Raw genomic sequence first — 18,281 nt, 5'->3', positions numbered from 1 at the left:
AGAGCTCCTGACACAATCACGTCTCCAGCTGAGCAAGAGTCTGTCATGTGAAGCTCCCAGCTGAAGCTTCAAATGCAGCCTGAGCTCCACCAAGAGCAACTGATGTGACTTGAGAGGACATCAGAAGGAGGAAAGACTGCTCAGAAACCCAGAAGCAACTTCCCCACATGGACAGAGACGTGACCTACCCATGCCAGGTCCGCAGACCCAACAGGATGGCCACAGACACCAGCAAAGACTCGGAGGGCACCACTTCCTTCTCTCTGAACGAGATCCTCTTCTATTGGGAAAGCTCAAGAAAGCTGGGTGGCAGCTCTGTCACCCAAGGAGCAGCTCAGTGAGCAGAGAGGAGAAAAGGAGCACCGGGAATCCTGGCTAACTGAAGACCAGCCTCCAGCCTGTCCCAGCGGCCTTGTAGCCCCTGCTGCCCCACACAAGGAAGAGGATTGTGCTGGAGGGTTCAGGGACCCAGAGTCACGGGTGCTCTGACTGCTTTCAGAGCAGCAGGGGCTTGAAGACCTACAAGCAAGCAAAACATGTGCCTGTATGTTCTGCCTTTGAAAGCCCTTTTGATTTATCTCTTTGTAATTTAATTAGTATGGTTTAATTGATGCTCTTGAGACTGTCATTGAAGTTTGATGTAACATAGTTATGATGAAGTATTTTTCAGGTAGAGATTAATATTTTGTATGAATACACTATTTGCATATCTTTGAACCCCCTAGAGTATAATTATTGTTTTGGTTTAAATAAAAGGTCCCTATTATTTAAACCATCATCAAAGCTTGATATACATAGAGATATTTAAAGTGGTACACTATTTCTGTATGCTATGAGCTGTTATTGGAAATCTCTAAAAGTAAATTTAACAGAGTAAATACTAATTAGTTTACCAGGGATTGATTCAGGGGCATTCACTTGACCTCTGAACCACATCCCCAGCCCTATTTTGTATTTTATTTAGACTGTCTCAACAAGTTGCTTACTGCCTTGCCATTGCTGAGGCTGGCTTTAAACTCAAGATCCTCCTGTCTCAGCCTCCTGAGGAGCTGGGATTACAGGCATGTACCACCACGCCCAGCAATACTAATTAGTTTTAAAAGACAAAGGGAAAAAGGAAATCTAATTGCCACTACAAGGTATCAATCAGCTTTTTTTGTTGCTGTAGGAAAACAAAACAAAATAAAAACTCTTAAAGGAATGAAGCTTTACTCTGGCTCATGGTTTCAGAGGTGTCAGTCCATAGTAACTTGACCTAGAGAGAATATGAAAGGTTCAGGAACCAAATATAGCCTTCTAGGGAATTTCCCCAAGGACATACTTCCTCCAACTAGACCCCACCTCCCAAATTATGAATCCACCCATTGATTAATCCACAGATGATGCCAGATCCCTCTTTTTGCAATCACCTTCCAAAGGCCCCAGCTCTGAACATGACTGTGGGTCAAACCTTCAGTGCACGAGCTTTGGGGACATTTCATATCCAACCCACAACATACACTATCAAAACATTATAATTTTTACTTGCTTACACCATAGATTAATTTAGAGTTGGCCTTTTACAACCATGGTTTATTGATTTATAACTTAAAATATTTATTGTTTTATTTAAGTCAAGACCCAGTCAAGTGTGTTTTTCAGCATTGTTTGCTATTTTAATATTTCTAAATTTTGTGCATGAAAAATTTTCCCCTTGATTGTAAACACACAGAGATTTAAATTTTATAATGTTTAAAAATATAAAAGAAGGAAAAATATCGTGTGCACTTGCTTTGTATATATCCCAAAGAGTCCTAAATTGTTTACCACAAATGAAGAATTGCCTGAGTATGAGATGGGATTCCAACATGAAACCACAAAACCACCATCAGCCACTGAGTCTGAGCTGTGAGGATCCTTGGAGTCTGCTGAGGGCCATTGCCAAGTAGGTATGACGCATCGATATTTCCTTGCCAGCGTACCCCATGTTAAATGGACTTGCCTTGGAAATTTGCTGCAACCTTGCATGTGTGTTTGAGAAAGATGACCCTGCTCAAGGTGATCGAGGGTGGATCCAGGTTTGAGGAAGTATCCTGCAGGTTTGAAGAAGTATCCCGGTCCTTGGGTTTAGGGTGTTCCCGGTTTAAGGCGTTTCCCCGGTTTAAGAATATGGGTTTTAGGGAAGTTGAGGTTGAAGATTATTGCTGCTGGGATTAGGGTGTTCCTGCTGCTTGTTCCCATTGAGTTCTCGGTCAGATAAAAATGGGATTTGGAAAAAGCCTTGTGAGTAGGTGATTGGGGGCGGCGGCATATTGGAGATTTGGAGCAGAACGTGTTTGTAGACGGCTGGTGTGAGTTCGGGAATAAAGATTGCTGTTTGAATCTACAAGGTGTGTGGTGGCTCCTGATTCAGTGCCAGAGTCAGCTCCTGGCAACAGATTAGGATGGGAAGGGGCATAGAACCAATTGGAAAAATGTAGTCATTTTTTATTTGATATGAGTCATTTGACTCAAATCAAAAGGTCTGTGGCATTTGTTCCCATCCAGTCATTTAACATGTACCTAATGAGCTTCTCTGATATCTCCTGCACTGTTCAGGTGCTTGGCAGGCAGATGGCAACCTCACTGAGCCCTGAGGACCACGGAGCTCACACTGTGGGCAGGGGCCAGCGAGACAATAGCATCCAGTAAACGCAGGATTGAGATGATTCCTAGCTCTCAACTGGACTGGATAGAAAGACACTGAGAACACTGGTAAAGCACACTTCTGGGTGTGTCTGTGGGAGTGTTTCCAAAGACAGTAGGCATGTGTGTGGGCAAAATGAGGGGGAAGACCCGTCCTGAATCTGGGCTGCAGTGGTCACTAGACTCGGTCCAGATGGAACAGAATCAAAGGGGAGCTGTCTGTGGGTGCAACCTCAATTCTCCCTGAGGGGCTGCACTTTTTGCTGCTGCCATTACCTGTGGGCCCTGCACGTCAGCTATTCCAGTCTCTAAATGTGGGTTCACACCCGCGGCTCTCCCAGCAGCTTCCAGGCCTGCAGCCGTAAACTGGGCTGCTTGTTGGTCAACCTCCAGCAGTGGGTGGAGAGAAATTGGGGAGGGACAGTGGGAACTGCCTTTATTAGGGTGTCATCCTGGAGGCCGCCTCCTGGGGCTGTAGATTGGCTAGTTTAAATAAAGCATGAGAAGGGGCACGGACATATTAGATGACCCTGGTGTTAAGCATGCTGGGCTTGGGATCCGTGGGATGAAGAGCAGGTGGGCTTTAATCACAAACAGCCACACAGAGAGGGGAAGTTAACTAGACAGTAGGTGACAGGAGATGACTGCATTTCCAGTAACTATATCAGGTCTAAAAATGGCTTAAACAAATTTATGTCCCCATGTGTCAGGAACAGTAAGGAATTTGATGAATTTACTTAAGAATTCATGTAAAGAGAGCATAATACAATGATGAAAAGTGTCATCTGGGAAAACGTCACAAGTAGGAGTGATACTCAGGAGACTGCCACGTGCAAGCTCTGGCACTAGTGCAAGCAACAAGAAAGAAATGACCTGATGGTGCAAGGTCACAGCGTGACAGTTGCTGAAATATTAAAGAATTTAAATTTCATATAAGGTCTATGGAAATACCAGGTTTCTAAGCCGGACATCATTTTTGTCAGCCCAGAGATAAATCGGACGCTTTATGTAAAAAGCAAGTCTAGTTTGGAGTAAGAATAACTGGGGCATGAAGAAGCAGGGTTCTAACTTTGGGTAATGTCTTTAGACAGTGAAAATAAGAAACGACTGTGTGCAAAGAAAAACACGAGTCAGGGAGAGAGCAGTATGGAGATGACTGAGAGGAAGAGAGTCGGAGCTTAAAAGCGATTTCTGGTTGCCTTCTATAGGAGTAGGACCGCAGGACAGTTATGGAAGAAGTAGAAAAACATAAGATTTTTGAGTTGTAAGAGAAAAATTTAGGTTTCATTTGGCCATTTTGTGAACAAACAGACCATAGACCTGCGGTGGAGACAACCTGAAAGAGGAACAAGACTGCAGGATAAAGGAACAGGGCTTATGTGGTGGGGCTGAGGGAGACACTGAGGGTAGAACTGTGTGGAAAGAACAGACAGGGGACAGTGTTCAGAGACAAGCCAGGAAGGCAGGAAGGCGTGGAGATGAAAGTCATTCACAAGTATTCATTGTAGACTGATTATGTGCCACGTTTAGGTTGCAGATCCACAAATTTAAAGTAGGCCAACGGAATGTGAAGTCTAGAGGGAAAAGACAAGAGGGAATTCTGATCACATCCAAGGTGGAAGGGATTTCAGGAACCATGTTTAGTTCAAGGGAGGGAGAAAATGGACGGGAGAAGGAAGCAGTGCTTCTGAAGTTTTCAGTTATCACAGATAAGTGGAGACTCTGAAATATGATTTCAGGAGTAAGAAGAGTGGGGAAGTGCTTAGGAGAAAAGTAAAGCAAGGGGAGAAAGGGGTGGCTTGAAGTGAAGAGTGCCCTTTAAAATTGATGGTCCCAGAAGGCCCTACTGAGAAGATGACATGATGACAGCTCGATTTTCAAAGACATTGAGAGCAATGTGTAGCATGTATCTCCCACTAACTGTGCTTTCACTTCTAGCCTTTATACATGAAAACTAATAATAAAAACAAGGACTAAGGAAGTTATGAAGACAAAAGAACTTAAATGTTCTCTGGTCCAGCCCTGGGAATCTTGGGCAAAAGGTCCAACAATGAGACACCCCAGTGATCAACCAACTTCCTCATCCAAGGCCAACCAGACTTCATATAGGCTGCAGATGCTGTGGCCACCTGCCAGACACAGGAAGTGCGGGCCTGCGGAAAAACAGAAAGTCCCATCAGAATCCAGTGTTTAGCTTTAAATGTAAAATGACCTGGGATGTAAGAAAGGCAGCTGGAGGGGAGAGCAGGATGAAAAGTTATCACTGGAGTGTAAAAATCCACAGTCTCTTGACAAACGGGAGGTGAGAAGGAAGGACCCCAACCTGACCTACAGAGATGAACTGTGTACCTGCCCAAAGGCACTCAGTCCCAGGGGACTTGCCCACCACAAGAGAGCAAATGGAAGTGGGGACAACTAAAGGTATATTTCTTCAAATAAGAGACCATAAGTGACCCTTGGGAAGACTGTACACCCATAGTACTTAGTCACTGAGGAACTGGGGGAGGAGGGAGACAACCCTTGTGCTCTAGGGAATAAAATGCTGGTTGTACCCAATCTGTGTGTCCCTGACCACCAGGTACCCGATCTTGCAAGATTGTTATTAATGTAAATCCTCCCTTTTTGCTATACTTCGTGTCTCTTAGGCCATTCTCTGAGTTTGGACAGGAGAGTGCGTTTCTCACAGAGGTTAATACAAAACAGATGCTGAGGGTGGGGTGTGCAGCTCACTGCTAGAGCACTTGCCCTGCATGCAGGAGGCCTGGTTTCCATCCCCAGGACCACAAAAAGCAGAAGTCTGATGCTCAACCATCAAACTCCATTGCCATCCATCACCACCCTTCACCTCAGTGGATCATCTCACCTGAGTGTATGGTAGGTAACTAGTCTTAGATATAAACCTTTTGAATAGAACACATGGACTCCTGAAATATGTTTCTAAAATAGATTTATCGTGCCCACTGTTTGAAAGCAGACTTTTTCTAAAGTGACCAAAATGTTTCATATTTCAAGAGCTGTGGATGACAGATGAATAAGGAGTCAAAATCGCCCTAACTGTGGATAGGAGACATACCGTGATGGAGGAGACATTAATGGCATAATCTAGCGGGTGGGTAACAGAGTCTTCACTGTGACATTTTTTCATAATGGAAATTTTTAATTGAGCGGTTCACGTAAGACGTCGTGTCTGAGTCACACTATATGTTAATACGCCCCCCCCACCAAAAAAAAGCACCTGCATTTAGGAGGGGTGGGTTAAAATGGAACAGGACAATTTACTTGGCAATAGATACGATGGTCCTGCATAGGAAATCCCTCTTCACTTCCTCGGTAAGGAGTTTTCCTGAATAAAACTAAAACGGATTCACACAGCTATGCACGCGGGGCCGCCCTACCAGGAAGAGCTCAGCCTGAAAACGCGCTGGCTGCGGCACTCGGAGGAAAGAGAATGCAACAGCTCGCCGGAATCCCGCGTGCCAGTCCGGCTCGGGCACGGCCCCGCCCTCCGCCCCGCCCCAGGCACGGCCCCGCCCTCCGCCCCGCCCCAGGCACGGCCCCGCCCCAGGCACGGCCCCGCCCTCCGCCCCGCCCCAGGCACGGCCCCGCCCTCCGCCCCGCCCCAGGCACGGCCCCGCCCTCCGCCCCGCCCCAGGCACGGCCCCCGCCCTGCTAGGGCATGGCCCCGCCCCCGCCCCCCGCCCGGCTCAGGCAAGGCCCCGCTCAGTGCGCCCTCCACTACGCGACCTCATTCCAGTGAGCCGCGTTCCGCCTCGCTCCGCCCCAATTAGGCTCCGCCCCGTGTCTCGCCCCGCCCCTCTCGGACACTGCCCCCGTCTCTCAGGCACTGGCCCGCCTCTCGCCCCGCCCCCTCCACCCCTTGCGCCCTCCCCTACGCTACTTCAGTCCCGAGGGCCGCGTTCCGTCTCGCTCGGCCCCTGTCAGGCTCCGCCCCGTGTCTCGCCCCGCCCCGCCCCTCAGCCCTGCTCCGCCCCGCCCCTCAGCCCTGCCCCGCCCCGTGCGTCCTTCCCCGCGGGTTCAGCCCGGAGTGCGGCGCTCGCCGGGTCCTTTTCCCCCCTCGCCCGGTTCGCTGTGGCCCCGCATCCGGCTGGAGCGGACCCCGGGCTCTCGGACGCAGGTCCTGATGGCGGCGCCCGTTACTCAGCAGGTCAGCGGCGGCGCCGCCCCGTCCCCGAGCCCGGCGCTGGCCGGCCCTGAGAGCGGGCAGCCCCTGGCGCCCTCCGTGGCCGAGTTGCCGGTGCTGGACGCCACGGGGAAGAGGCTGCCCTTCGGCGCACTGTTCCGGGAGCGACGCGCCGTGGTGGTCTTCGTGCGGGTGAGCGCGGCGACCCAGAGGGGGTGGCTCCGCAGGTCCTGGCGCCTGCGAACGGGCCGGCCGGGCCTGGCCTTCCGGTGTCCGCCGCTCGGCAGCGAGGCCATCCCCAGCCAGCGGCGGCGCAGCCCGGACGTCCTGCCCCCTCGAGCGCTGCATTTCCTACGGGCGCTCCCGGCCGCGGCGCCGCCGGGCTGACTCGCCCTGTTGTGTGTTGGGTTTCAGCATTTCCTGTGTTACACCTGCAAAGAATACGTGGAGGACCTGGCCAAAGTCCCCGAGCGACTCCTACACGTAAGTTTCCCGACGGTGGGTGGCAGTGTCCTGCCTCAGGACGGAGTGAGTGGCGCCTGACGCTTATAACCGCCGGCGTGGAGTGTGGAGGGTGCATGACCTGCATCCCCAAATCTTCCACTTCCTCCCATTTCTCCAACCCCTCAAAAAAGGAGGAAAGAAGTTAGAGATGTTTTGTCCTAATTTATTGCCACTTGCTTGTAAACAGTGCTACCTAGTAATTACCAAGTAATGTGCCTAGTAAATGTTGAGTGATAATGCTCCAAATCAAGTGCTGGAAATTGGTTGGTTGGTTGTTTTTTGTTTTTGGTACTGAGGATTGAACCCAGGGGTGCTTAACCATTGAGCCTCATCCTCAGCCATTTTTTTTTTTTTTTTTTGTATTTTATTTAGAGGCAGGGTTTCGCTGAGTTGTTAAGTGCCTCGCTAAATTGCTGAGGCTGGCTTTGAACTCATTATCCTCCTGCCTCTGCCTCCTAAACCACTGGGATTACAGGCATGTGCCACTGCGACCAGCTGGAAATTGATATTGTTGTCCCTTTATTTGTGTTACGCCGCCAAATAGTTGTTACTTGTAGGAAAATTGTAATGTATCTTTTTTTTTTAAGAGAGAGAGGGAGGGAGAGAGAATTTTTTAATATTTATTTTTTAGTTTTTGGTGGACACAGCATCTTTATTTTATTTTTATGTGGTGCTGAGGATCAAACCCAGAGCTCTGCGCATGGCAGGCGAACCACATCCCCAGCACCTGTAATGTATCTTACAGATGCCAATTTGTATTTAATAGACTGCAAGTTTCACTACTCTGTTTTTCTTCAGGTATTACATAGGTTTGGTCCCAGGTAAGCTTTTTAAGTGAAGATATTAGATAGGCTTTGTAAAACTAAGGTCTGTTTTCAGTAGACCTTATCTATTGGAATGAAAAAATAAAATAAAATTGCCTCATTAAATAAGCCTGCTTGTGTGTTGTGGTTTTTAATTTTTTAATTATCTTTGTTTTTTCAGTACTTGGGATTAATCTACATCCCCATTGTATCTAGTGGCTCGGGAGGCAGGAGGATCACAAGTTCAAAGCCAGCCTCTGCAATTTAGTGAGGCCCTGAGCAACTCAGCAAATTTTTAGACTAGTATTCTTAAGTTTCCCAGGCTGTCCTCAAAATTACAGTCCTCCTGCTTCCGCTATGCTTCCGCTACCTGAGTAGCTGGGATTATAGGCATGTGTCACCCATGCCTGAGGAATACATCATTTTGAAAATTTTTTTTTTTATTTTTCCTCTGCATGCCCTTTTATTCTTTCTCTGTGTGTGTGTTTTTCCCAAGAGCTGGAGATCCAACCCAGGCCTCACCCATGCTAGTCAGTACTCTGCCACTGAGCCACATCCCCAACTCACCTTTGTCCTTTTTTTAATTGGATACTTTGTTTTCTTGCTATTTAATTGTTTGAGCTTCTTATATTTTTTGGATTTGGGTTCCCTATCAGATACAGAGTTTATTGTTTCTCCCAAACTGTGGGCTTTCTCTTCACTCTAATTATTTCCTTTGCTGTGCAGAAGCTTTATAATACAACCATGCCTATGTTTGCTTTTGTTGCTTGTGTTTTGGGGTCATATCCAAGAAATCATTGCCCAATCTAATGTCATTGAGCTTTTCCCTGTTTTCTTCTAATACTTTTACAACTTTAGTCTTCCATTTAAGTCTTGGAATTTTTACTTAGCAAAAGAATCATCTAAGTTCATCAGACATTTTAGAACAAGTTTCTTTATGTTGCACACAATCTTGCTGTACCATTCTTCTAGAAGCCTATAGGTGGCATTAGAATGAAACAAAAGAGTGGGATTAGGGGAAGACTAGGAAACAATTCTGTTAACATGCACATTTTTTTTTTCTCCTAAAGGAAGCAGATGTCACCCTTATAGTGATTGGACAGTCATCCTACCATCATATTGAGGTAAATATCTACCAAATTGGGGAACTCAGAGATTAAATTTGTTTCAGGTTTAAGTGCTATACATCTGTACCTAGTGGCTTAGGAGGCAGGAGGATCATAAGTTCAAAAGCAGCCTCTGCAATTTAATGAGGCTCTGAGCAACTCAGCAAAACCCTGTCTCTAAATAAAATATTTAAAAGGGCTGAGGCAATGACTCAGTGGTTAAGCACTCCTGGGTTTAGTCCCCAATACCAAATAAAGTAAAGTTTCAGGTGTAAAAATTATGTTAATAGAACAGTGAGTATAGGCTAAATTGGCTGAAGTTAGATTATCATTACTTTTTTCTCATTTGTTCTTATAAAAACTCCAACTATTCTCTCTTCAGCCTTTCTGCAAACTGACTGGGTATTCCCATGAAATCTATGTTGATCCTGAGAGAGAAATTTATAAAAGACTGGGAATGAAAAGAGGTGAAGAAATTGCCTCCTCAGGTAAGACAGCATGTTTCAAATAGAATAAGGCAGTGGTGTGTTTTCACATCTGTGTATATGTGCATAGGGAAGCAAATGGTAAATTCCTATGATTCTTATGATTCTGGTAAATGATCCAGCTATCCCATACTGAAAGACTTGTTCTCTGAACGTAATGATGTTTTAGCATTCTGTTGCTATGACAAAATTCCTGAGATAATCAACTTATCAGGAAGAATGGTCTACATTGGCTCGTGGTTTCAGAGGTTTTAGTCCGTGCTTGGTTGGCTACATTGCTTTTGGACCTGTGTTGAGGTGGCACATCATGGCAGGGAGCATGCACTGGAGGAAACCTCTTCATCTCATGGCAGCCAGGAAGCAAAAAGAGAGGAAAGGGCCAGGATCCCCATGTCCCTTCAAGGGCACCGCCCTTCCCCTTGTTAATGATCTAACTTCCTTCCATGAAGACCCACCTTCTACTTTCTACCACCTCCCAACACCACAGGCTGGCAACCAAGCCTTCAGTACATAGGCCTTTGGGGGTCCCTTACAAACCCTGGCAAATGGCATGGAAGGATGTTGGCAATGTACTTTTGAAAGAAAAGGCAATTGCAGAACAGTATTTTCAATATGACTGCATTTTTGTAAAAGCAAAAATAATTTTCACAAACATAAAGATTTGGGTATGAAAGCATGCGTGTGTATGTGTACGTGATGAAAAAGGTTATAAGAAAGATTACAGCATTTTTGCCCCAAAAATGGAAGTGAAAAAATTGACTTTTTAAAAAATATTTTTTAGTTGTAGATAGACATAATACCTTTATTTATTTTTATGTGGTGCTGAGGATTGAATCCAGTGCCTCACATGTGCTAGGCGAGCGCTCTACCCCTGAGCCCCAACCCAGAGAAAATTGACTTTTGTAATTTTTACAAGTGTGTTTTACTTTTGCAATTAAAAGAAAAACAGCATGAAGCTTACATATTTTCATATCTCAGCACCACGCCTGGGACACTCCGTGTCTTTGAACTGAAGAGAACCTGCGGATCCTTTGAGACCCAGCACAGAGAGGTGCTTCATAGCTCTCCAGGTGGACGAATTGCTTTCTTGGGTGCCACAGCCCCTGTCTCCACAGCTGCTTTTACTGCGCTGAGGAGCCAGGTGGCACTGTGCAGCTAGTTGAAGATTGTCATAGCTCCACATTCCCCACCTGACCACGATTCCTGGTGATTAATGGAGCTTAGTAATTGCAGTCAAACCCAGTGTGTGTGCTTTGGATAGGAATAACTCAGTTTCTGAAATGCAGAATAAGGCAACTCAGACTCAGGCGCCACAAATACTATTTTGAGCTCTTGTCTCTGACACCCACTGTGGTAGATGCTCCCTGGAGAACAGAGATGAATGAACCCTGCCTTCCAGAGATTTCCATACTGCAAAAGGGCTTGTGGTAGAGAAGTGTGTGCTGGGGGCCCGCCTCAGCATCTCGAGAGGAAAGGGATCTGGACAGCTTCTCCCAGGAGGGACGTCTCAATGCCCCCTGAAGGAGCTGGCTGGTGGAGGGAGGGCGAGCAGGGTGCTCAGGACACAGATACATGTGCAGGTCCCTGCCTCTGGCCGGACTCTCAGAGCCAGCTGGGGAATTGGTGTGAGCCAAGAGGTGGGTCGGGCTGATGCACAGTGATGTGGAATGACATTCCAAGGATTGTGGATCTGTTCTGAAAGTACTGGGGGAGTTGATCAAGTGTCGAAACAGCAAAGTGAGACAGACACATCCCAGTGTGGAGGACGAACTGGAACCAGCCCAACCAGATCCAGTGATGTCAGTGAGAAGGTTCTAGTAATTAACTAGGGAGAAATGGGAGGCCTCCAGAGGAGATGGAGAGGCGTGATGGACCTGGAGAATTGCCCTGATCGCTTTGCTGATATTTTAATTTCATTTTTTATTTTTTTCTTAATTTATGTATTTATTTGTTTGTTTATTTATGTATTTGTTTGTTTATTTATGTATTTATTTGTTTGTTTGTTTATTTATTTATTTAGTAAGTACTGGGGATTGAACCCAGAGGCCCTAAACTACTGAGCCACATCCCCATACCTTATTTATATTTTATTACAGACAGGGTCTCACTGAGTTGCTTAGGACCTCACTAAGTTGCTGAGGCTCACAATCCTCCTGTCTTAAGCCTCCCGAGCCGTTATTTTGTATTTTTATTTCTACTTGTGGTACTGGGGACTAGCCCAGGGGCACTCTATCACTGAGCTATGTCCCTAGCCCTTTTCTGTATTTTATTTTGAGACAGGGTCTCCTTAAGCCCAGGCTGGCCTTGAATTTTTGATCCTTCTGCCTCAGCCTCCCCAGTAGCTGAAATTACAGGTGTGCACCACCATACCCAGCTCACTAGTGATTTTAAAGAAAGCAGCCTAAGCTGGGCGTGGCGGTGCAGGAAGGTGAGGAAGCTGAGGCAGGAGGGTCAAAGTTTGAGACTAGGGCTGGGGATGTGGCTCAAGCGGTAGTGCGCTCACCTGGCATGCGTGCGGCCCGGGTTCGATCCTCAGCACCACATACAAAGAAAGATGTCCGACGAAAATTAGAAAATAAATATTAAAAAAATTCTCTCTAAAAAAAAAAAAAGTTTGAGACTAGTCTCAGCAACTTGAGGAGATCCTATCTCAAAATAAAAAATTTAAAAGGTCTGGGGATAGAGAACCCCTGGGTTCAATCCCTAGTGCTGCAAAAAGAAGAGGAGGACAGAAGTAAGAAGGGAAAAAACACAGACTTTATTAAAACTGATGATGAGCTAGCTTAAGCTTGAGCGCTTGATCTGACCTTCCCCCTGCCTCTACCTCCCTCCCTCTGTCCTGCCCCCACCCCCAGCCCTGCAGTGGAGGAGATGGCAGCAGATCTGCCGGAAAGGGCAGACTGTGGCCCTTTCCTCCTGGCACACTATTTTCATGTGCTGTGACTGAGTCTCAGCATGTGTAAGGTCTGCTTATCATTTAGCACTTTAGATATAAACTGTGAGTTTCACTTTAGTAGCACCTCATCCATTGCCACAATAAAGGTATGGAGTTGCAAAGAAAATAGGTGAATTCTAAACCAAATGCATGCTTCTAATTATGAGAAGGTATGTTCAAATCTTTTAATGTGCTTTAACTTAAATATACTTTATATAATATGTATAGGTATAAAGCTTACACTGTAAATATTATATAAACCACTATATTATAGATTTTATGAAATTATATAATATGCATTTGGGGGGTACTAGGGATCAAATCTAAGGGTGCCCTACCACTGATGTACAGCCTTTTTGGGGGGGAGCTGGGTCTTGCTAAATTATTTGCCCACACTGGCCTTGAATTTGGCCATTCTCCTGCCTCAGCCTGGGGAGCTACTGGGATTGCAGGGGTGCACCACTGTGCCTGGCACATGTTTTGATTTATAGTTTTAAAGTACTGTCTTGACAAACAGAAAATATTAGATTTTCACAAAATACTTTTTTAAAAGCTTGAACCTGTATAAAGTATAAAGCATAAATATCAGAATTGTCCTCAGAGTAGTCTTATTTGAAAATTAAGGCACTTAAAATACATTATACAGTTATAATTTAGAGTTAACAGTACCCACTTTATAAAGACAAAGAATAAGAAAATAAGACCATTAAATTGTTTTAAATTGTTTTAAAGTCAAAAAACAAGAGTTTTACACATAAGAACTAAATTCAAACTAGCAAAATTAGATCATGCCTAATGGGAACGATGGCTCAGCTCTAGGCTTTGGGATCTCCTTTAACTGAATTTCTATCGACATGAGATCATCTGGACTTATGAACATTTATTTTAGATATAGAATCCTGTAAAACAAATTTGATGTTTGACTCACGTCTCTGAGTCAGCGCGCCTGTTCTTGTTTCGTGGTAAGATGATGTCACAGTCACAGTGTAAACATGGAAGAAATCAAAGAGCTGGAAGAAGCCGGGAAATAATATGAATCTGGAACTATCAGGAAGCAGTGGGTCCAGAGCTGCATGATCAATGTGATATTATTCTCATATATTTTGGTTTTCATCCACAGTTCCTGGCTCATAGCTGCCTTAAGGCAGGTCATAAGAACCAAAAATATACTCTAACCTCCCCAACCGTGCTGTGTTGGAGCTGGCCATAAAGAAGTTCTCTTTTCTACCTGACCTGATAGTAGATCATGAGACCCCATTTGGGAAGGGGTCCTGCCCGGAAGGAAGGCTGCACAGAGTCAGGGAAGAATCTGGACAGGCCGTGCTGGCTCCCCCGCCCCCTGCCTGTCAGCACCAGATCCAGCCCTCTACAGAGTTGCCCGTACTTCAGGCGTGTCTATGCAGTGAAGTCTCCATTAAAAACTCAGGGGAGCTTCACATGGCCACACACGTGCAGGTTTCTAGAGGGTAGGGTGTGCAGAGGCCCAGGAGGCTCTGTGCACCCTCCCTGTACCCGCCCTGGCCACCTCTTCATCTGTGTCCCCTGTGGCATCTTTTATGATAAACTGGCAAGAGTCAGGAAGCATCCTGAGTTCCGTGAGCCGTGCAAGCTCACTGAAGGAACCTGGGGAGGGCCCAGGGGAACCTGGGTTTGTAGCCAGGCAGTCACAGCTCAGGGCAAACGGTCGGGGACTGACTGGCCTCTGAATTGGCCTGTCTCGGGAACTGCACCCTCTGCCTGGGGACCTGATGCTGTCTCCTTCGGACAGTGTCAGGGTTGCATTGCATTGGAGGACACCCCCGTCGTTGGTGCAGGCTGGCTCCCCTGGCGTGTGGGAGAAGCTCTGCCAGTGGGCAGCAGAAGTGGACTGAGCTGTGAGAGGCCAGAGCAGAGCCGAGGTCAAGTCTGAGTTCGTTTTTCCTACTCAGTTGTCCGTGAAAAGCTAAAGGCGAGATGAAAAAGAGACCCCAGGAAAATCAGTTGTGGGAGTCGTACAGGGGCTCTGTGGGGAGGGGGACGTCAGTGGACGGGGGAGGAGGAGCCAGGGCAGCGGCCTCTCGGCCTCTCTAGGCCTGGCGCTGCAGGCTGTCCCCTGCTGGAACTCTGAGGCGGGGCATTCCCTTCCAGGCCTACTCTGAGGAGAGCAGCCCTGGGGCCAGCCCTTCCCAGCTCCTGCTCTGTCCTTGCCCCCAAGCCTCACCCCAGGGAGGGGACAAGGAAGCCACCTTTGGGCTGCTCAGGAGTCGGGGCCCAGGCGAGCTTCTCACTCCCTGGTTAGGACAGAGTCCCAGCCGCCCGCACCCAGCTGTGAGGACGCTGTCCAGCGTAGGGCTACAGCCCAGAGAGGGGAGCGGCTCTGTGACCGACATTTAACCACCGGGCCACAGTGTGCCCAGAACAGGGCCGGAGCAGCCACTAGTGGGTGAGACTGAAGAGCAGAGTGGGAGTCGGGTGGCAGCTCTGCCCGCTGCAAACGCCTCCCTGTTGCCTGCTGGGGTCAGACTCTGCTCCGGGCTCTCCCCTGGGCGCAGCCCAGCCTGAAGCTGACAGGCTTCTGTGGCAGAAAGTGACCTGGGTCTGTCTGTCATCACTTTTTGAGAGCAGACGTTCTCACCAAGGACATTATCCCCCTGCTAAGGGGGCATTTGGCATTTTCTGGAGACACAGCTTGGCAAACAGTGCCAAGAGCGCGCTGGGTGTCGACCCAGGGTGCTGCTGAGCACCCGACCCCACGCAGACAAAGGATCATCTGGGCCAGAATGTCCATACTGAAGCTGTTCTTTGAAGAAAAGGAAAAAGGTCAAATGAGATGCGAAGTGAGATGTGACCTAAGAAAGCGAATGGCTTGTAGAAATGCCAGCATCGTCTCCTTAACATTTGATGGCGTGTGTAATGACCGCATCTAAAGACACTCTTAACGTTCCAGGACAGAGCCCCCACGTCAAGTCAAATCTGCTCTCGGGAAGCCTTCGGAGCCTGTGGCGGGCAGTGACTGGCCCTCTTTTTGACTTCCAAGGAGACCCAGCCCAGCAAGGCGGGACCCTCATTGTAGGTCCAGGTGAGCATGAAAGCCCAGATCCAGCTGTGTGCGCTTCCTGTGCCTCTTACATGCCCCAAGGCCACCTGTTTCCTCTGTAAAGCAGACAGCATATAAAGTGGGCACCTGGACCTCACTCAGGATGCCGTGCTCTCACAGGGCATCTTTTGTTTTCAGAGGCTTCTGTTCTTTGGCATCTGTGTTTGATGAGTGTGCCTGTCATTCCACACCCCAGGGACTGCAGGGCTCGGGACAGGGGAAGCCAGCTGTGAGATGCTGATTTGTTTATGGCTATTTCACGCTTTAAAAAGCTCAGCAGAGGCCAGGAGTGTAGCTCAGTGAGAGCATGTGCTTAGCGTGTGTTCAGCACCCACCACAAAAGAAAAGAAATAGCTCATTGGAGGTGAATGTTTCTGAACCGGAGGAAATCCTTAACACCTTCTGTCAGTGAAAAACTCTGTCTAGTCATTTATAGCTAACGAAACTGCAGGACTTGCAGTGTTCGAAAGCAAGTCTGTGCAGGGCAGCTCATTTAGTAAGAGCTACCATAAGCTGGGCACGGTGGCACCTGGTGTGCATGCCTAATAATCCCAGCGGCCTGGGAGGCTGAGCAGGAGAATCACAAGTTCAAAGTCAGCCTTAGCAACTTAGGAAGGCCCTAAGCAACTTAGTGAGACCCTGTCTCAAAATAAACGGGGCTGGGGATGTGGCTCAGTGGTTAATTGCCCCTGGGTTCAATCCCTAGTACCATAAATAGAATAAATAACATAGCCTTCATAAGTCACAGACTTTTAATGACTTTATTTTTTAAAATACTTTTTAGTTGTCAATGGACCTTTATTTTATTTATTTATATGTGGTGCTGAGTTTTGAGTCCAAGAATCAAAGTGAACAGAACCTAGACTATAACTCGCAGCTTACTTGAGCAGATAATAAAGATTGTGGACCTCTGAGTGTATTGTAACACAAGGTCTTTTTTTTTTTTTTTTTTTTTTTTTTGGTACCAGGGATTGAATCCAGGAGCACTTTACCACTGAGCCACATCCTTAGCCCCTTTATTTTTTATTCTGAGACAGGGTCTTGTTAAGTTGCTTAGGACCTCCTTAAGTTGCTGAGCTGGCTTTGAACTTAAGATCCTCCTGCCTTAGCCTCCCGAGTTGATGGGATGTCAGGCGAGTACCAATGCACCCAGCTTGTAACAGATGGCCTTATGCCTTATTTTTAAACCTGTTTTGGGCTTTGTTTATAAAACAGATAGCCTATTAATCATTATTTGGGCATGGATTTTTAGAAGTGATTTGTTTCATTATTACATATATTCAAGAAACAGATGTGATTTCCAGCTTGGTATCTATGTTCAGTATTCTGCCTGTGTGACAGGACATTTTATTTAATTATATTCAATAAAACCTAATAGGTTATAATTAAAGAATCTTTCTCCTTGGATCTCATAAAACCACTCTTATTTAACCATAATTCTTGTCCTGCTTTATTGCTATAATTAAAAAGTATTATGGCATTGTACAGAGAATATAATGTACTCTAGGTGATTAATTTTCCCCTTTGGACTAATTAAAAGTTGAAGCCCTTTCTTGATTCTAGTAAGAAATAAGATAAATAATAGTTAACATTCAAACCTCAGCTTTTGTTCTTATTTTCTTCTAGGTAACAACATCCATTTTATGCACCGTGATAGGAATAGGTTGGATCACAAACCCATAAACTCTGTCTTACAGCTTGTAGGAGTTCCGAATGTGAACTTCACAAGCAGACCTTCCGTCATCCACGTGTGACTTGCCAGTGGTCCTTGGGAACCTGACCTTCAGTGCCAGCATGCAGCACCTTGTGCTTTCTGGGGCTGGCCCCTCCCAGCCTCTGAGGGAGGATGAGAGCAGATTCCTTCCAGTTGGATCCAGGTTGAGGCTTCAGTTGTCAAAAATGTGCTACATATTTTAAATTTTGTAGCTTTTTATAGCTTTTTAAAAAATAACAGAGTCAGTCTACTTTGGGCTGTGGAGAGCAGCTCAGCAGCAGAGCACTTGCTTCCCAGGAAAAAGGCCCAGGGTTTACCCAGCACTGCAAAAATAAAAATAAAAATACCTTGTAGGTATACAGGAGAAAACTTTAAAAGTTATAGAACTCTCATGCACAAGGCCCTGGGTTTAATCCCCGGCACCACACACACACACACACACACACACACACACACACACACCCCAAAAATCATAAAATTAGGAACACATTTGCTAAAATTAAATAACGTAGTCAGTTGTTCAATAAAAGATGGTGTCAGCAATTTAAACATATAAAGGAAATGGAAAACAACTCGACCATTTTATTCAATGAAAAAAGCAGGATATCAAATTCTGTAAGAGATATAACCACTTTTTTATATGTATATGTTTATATTTTGGTATGCTTAGAGAAAAAAAAACAGAGGAGAATTGCCAGTATTGTAAGATTACAGTTATTTTTGTTTTCTTTTTCAAACTTCTCTTTATTTTCCAACTGTTCTCTAAAGAGCATGATTGACCTTTTTCTTTTCCTTTTCTTCTTTCCTTTCTTTTTTTTTTTTTTTTTTTCCTTATTTTTTTGACTAGGCAAAG

General features: G+C 46.2%; 1 protein-coding gene across 1 annotated transcript; it reads left to right on the top strand.

Annotated features, from left to right (window-relative positions):
* Positions 1 to 6,708: 6,708 nt before the first annotated feature.
* Positions 6,709 to 17,647, top strand: Prxl2c (peroxiredoxin like 2C). Its single transcript, XM_026380492.2, has 6 exons — positions 6,709 to 6,997; positions 7,220 to 7,288; positions 9,183 to 9,236; positions 9,601 to 9,706; positions 15,565 to 15,696; positions 17,341 to 17,647. Exons 1-6 carry the CDS (start codon positions 6,806 to 6,808, stop codon positions 17,466 to 17,468), a joined length of 681 nt encoding a protein of 226 aa, XP_026236277.2. The 5' UTR covers positions 6,709 to 6,805; the 3' UTR covers positions 17,469 to 17,647.
* The last annotated feature ends 634 nt before the right edge of the window (positions 17,648 to 18,281 follow it).

The sequence above is a fragment of the Urocitellus parryii genome, chromosome 13 (assembly GCF_045843805.1).
Source record: "Urocitellus parryii isolate mUroPar1 chromosome 13, mUroPar1.hap1, whole genome shotgun sequence".
Taxonomy (NCBI): domain Eukaryota; kingdom Metazoa; phylum Chordata; class Mammalia; order Rodentia; family Sciuridae; genus Urocitellus; species Urocitellus parryii.
Note: the sequence above shows the minus strand (reverse complement) of the source record. Positions and strands in the feature narration are given on the sequence as shown.

Bases quoted from the DNA above. Each gene is read 5' to 3' on its own strand.
- Prxl2c (XM_026380492.2), top strand. From the start codon at position 6,806: ATGGCGGCGCCCGTTACTCAGCAGGTCAGCGGCGGCGCCGCCCCGTCC. The intron at 9,707-15,564 runs GTAAGACAGCAT...TTAACGTTCCAG, and splicing joins TGAAGAAATTGCCTCCTCAG to GACAGAGCCCCCACGTCAAG. The intron at 15,697-17,340 runs GTGAGCATGAAA...ATTTTCTTCTAG, and splicing joins GACCCTCATTGTAGGTCCAG to GTAACAACATCCATTTTATG.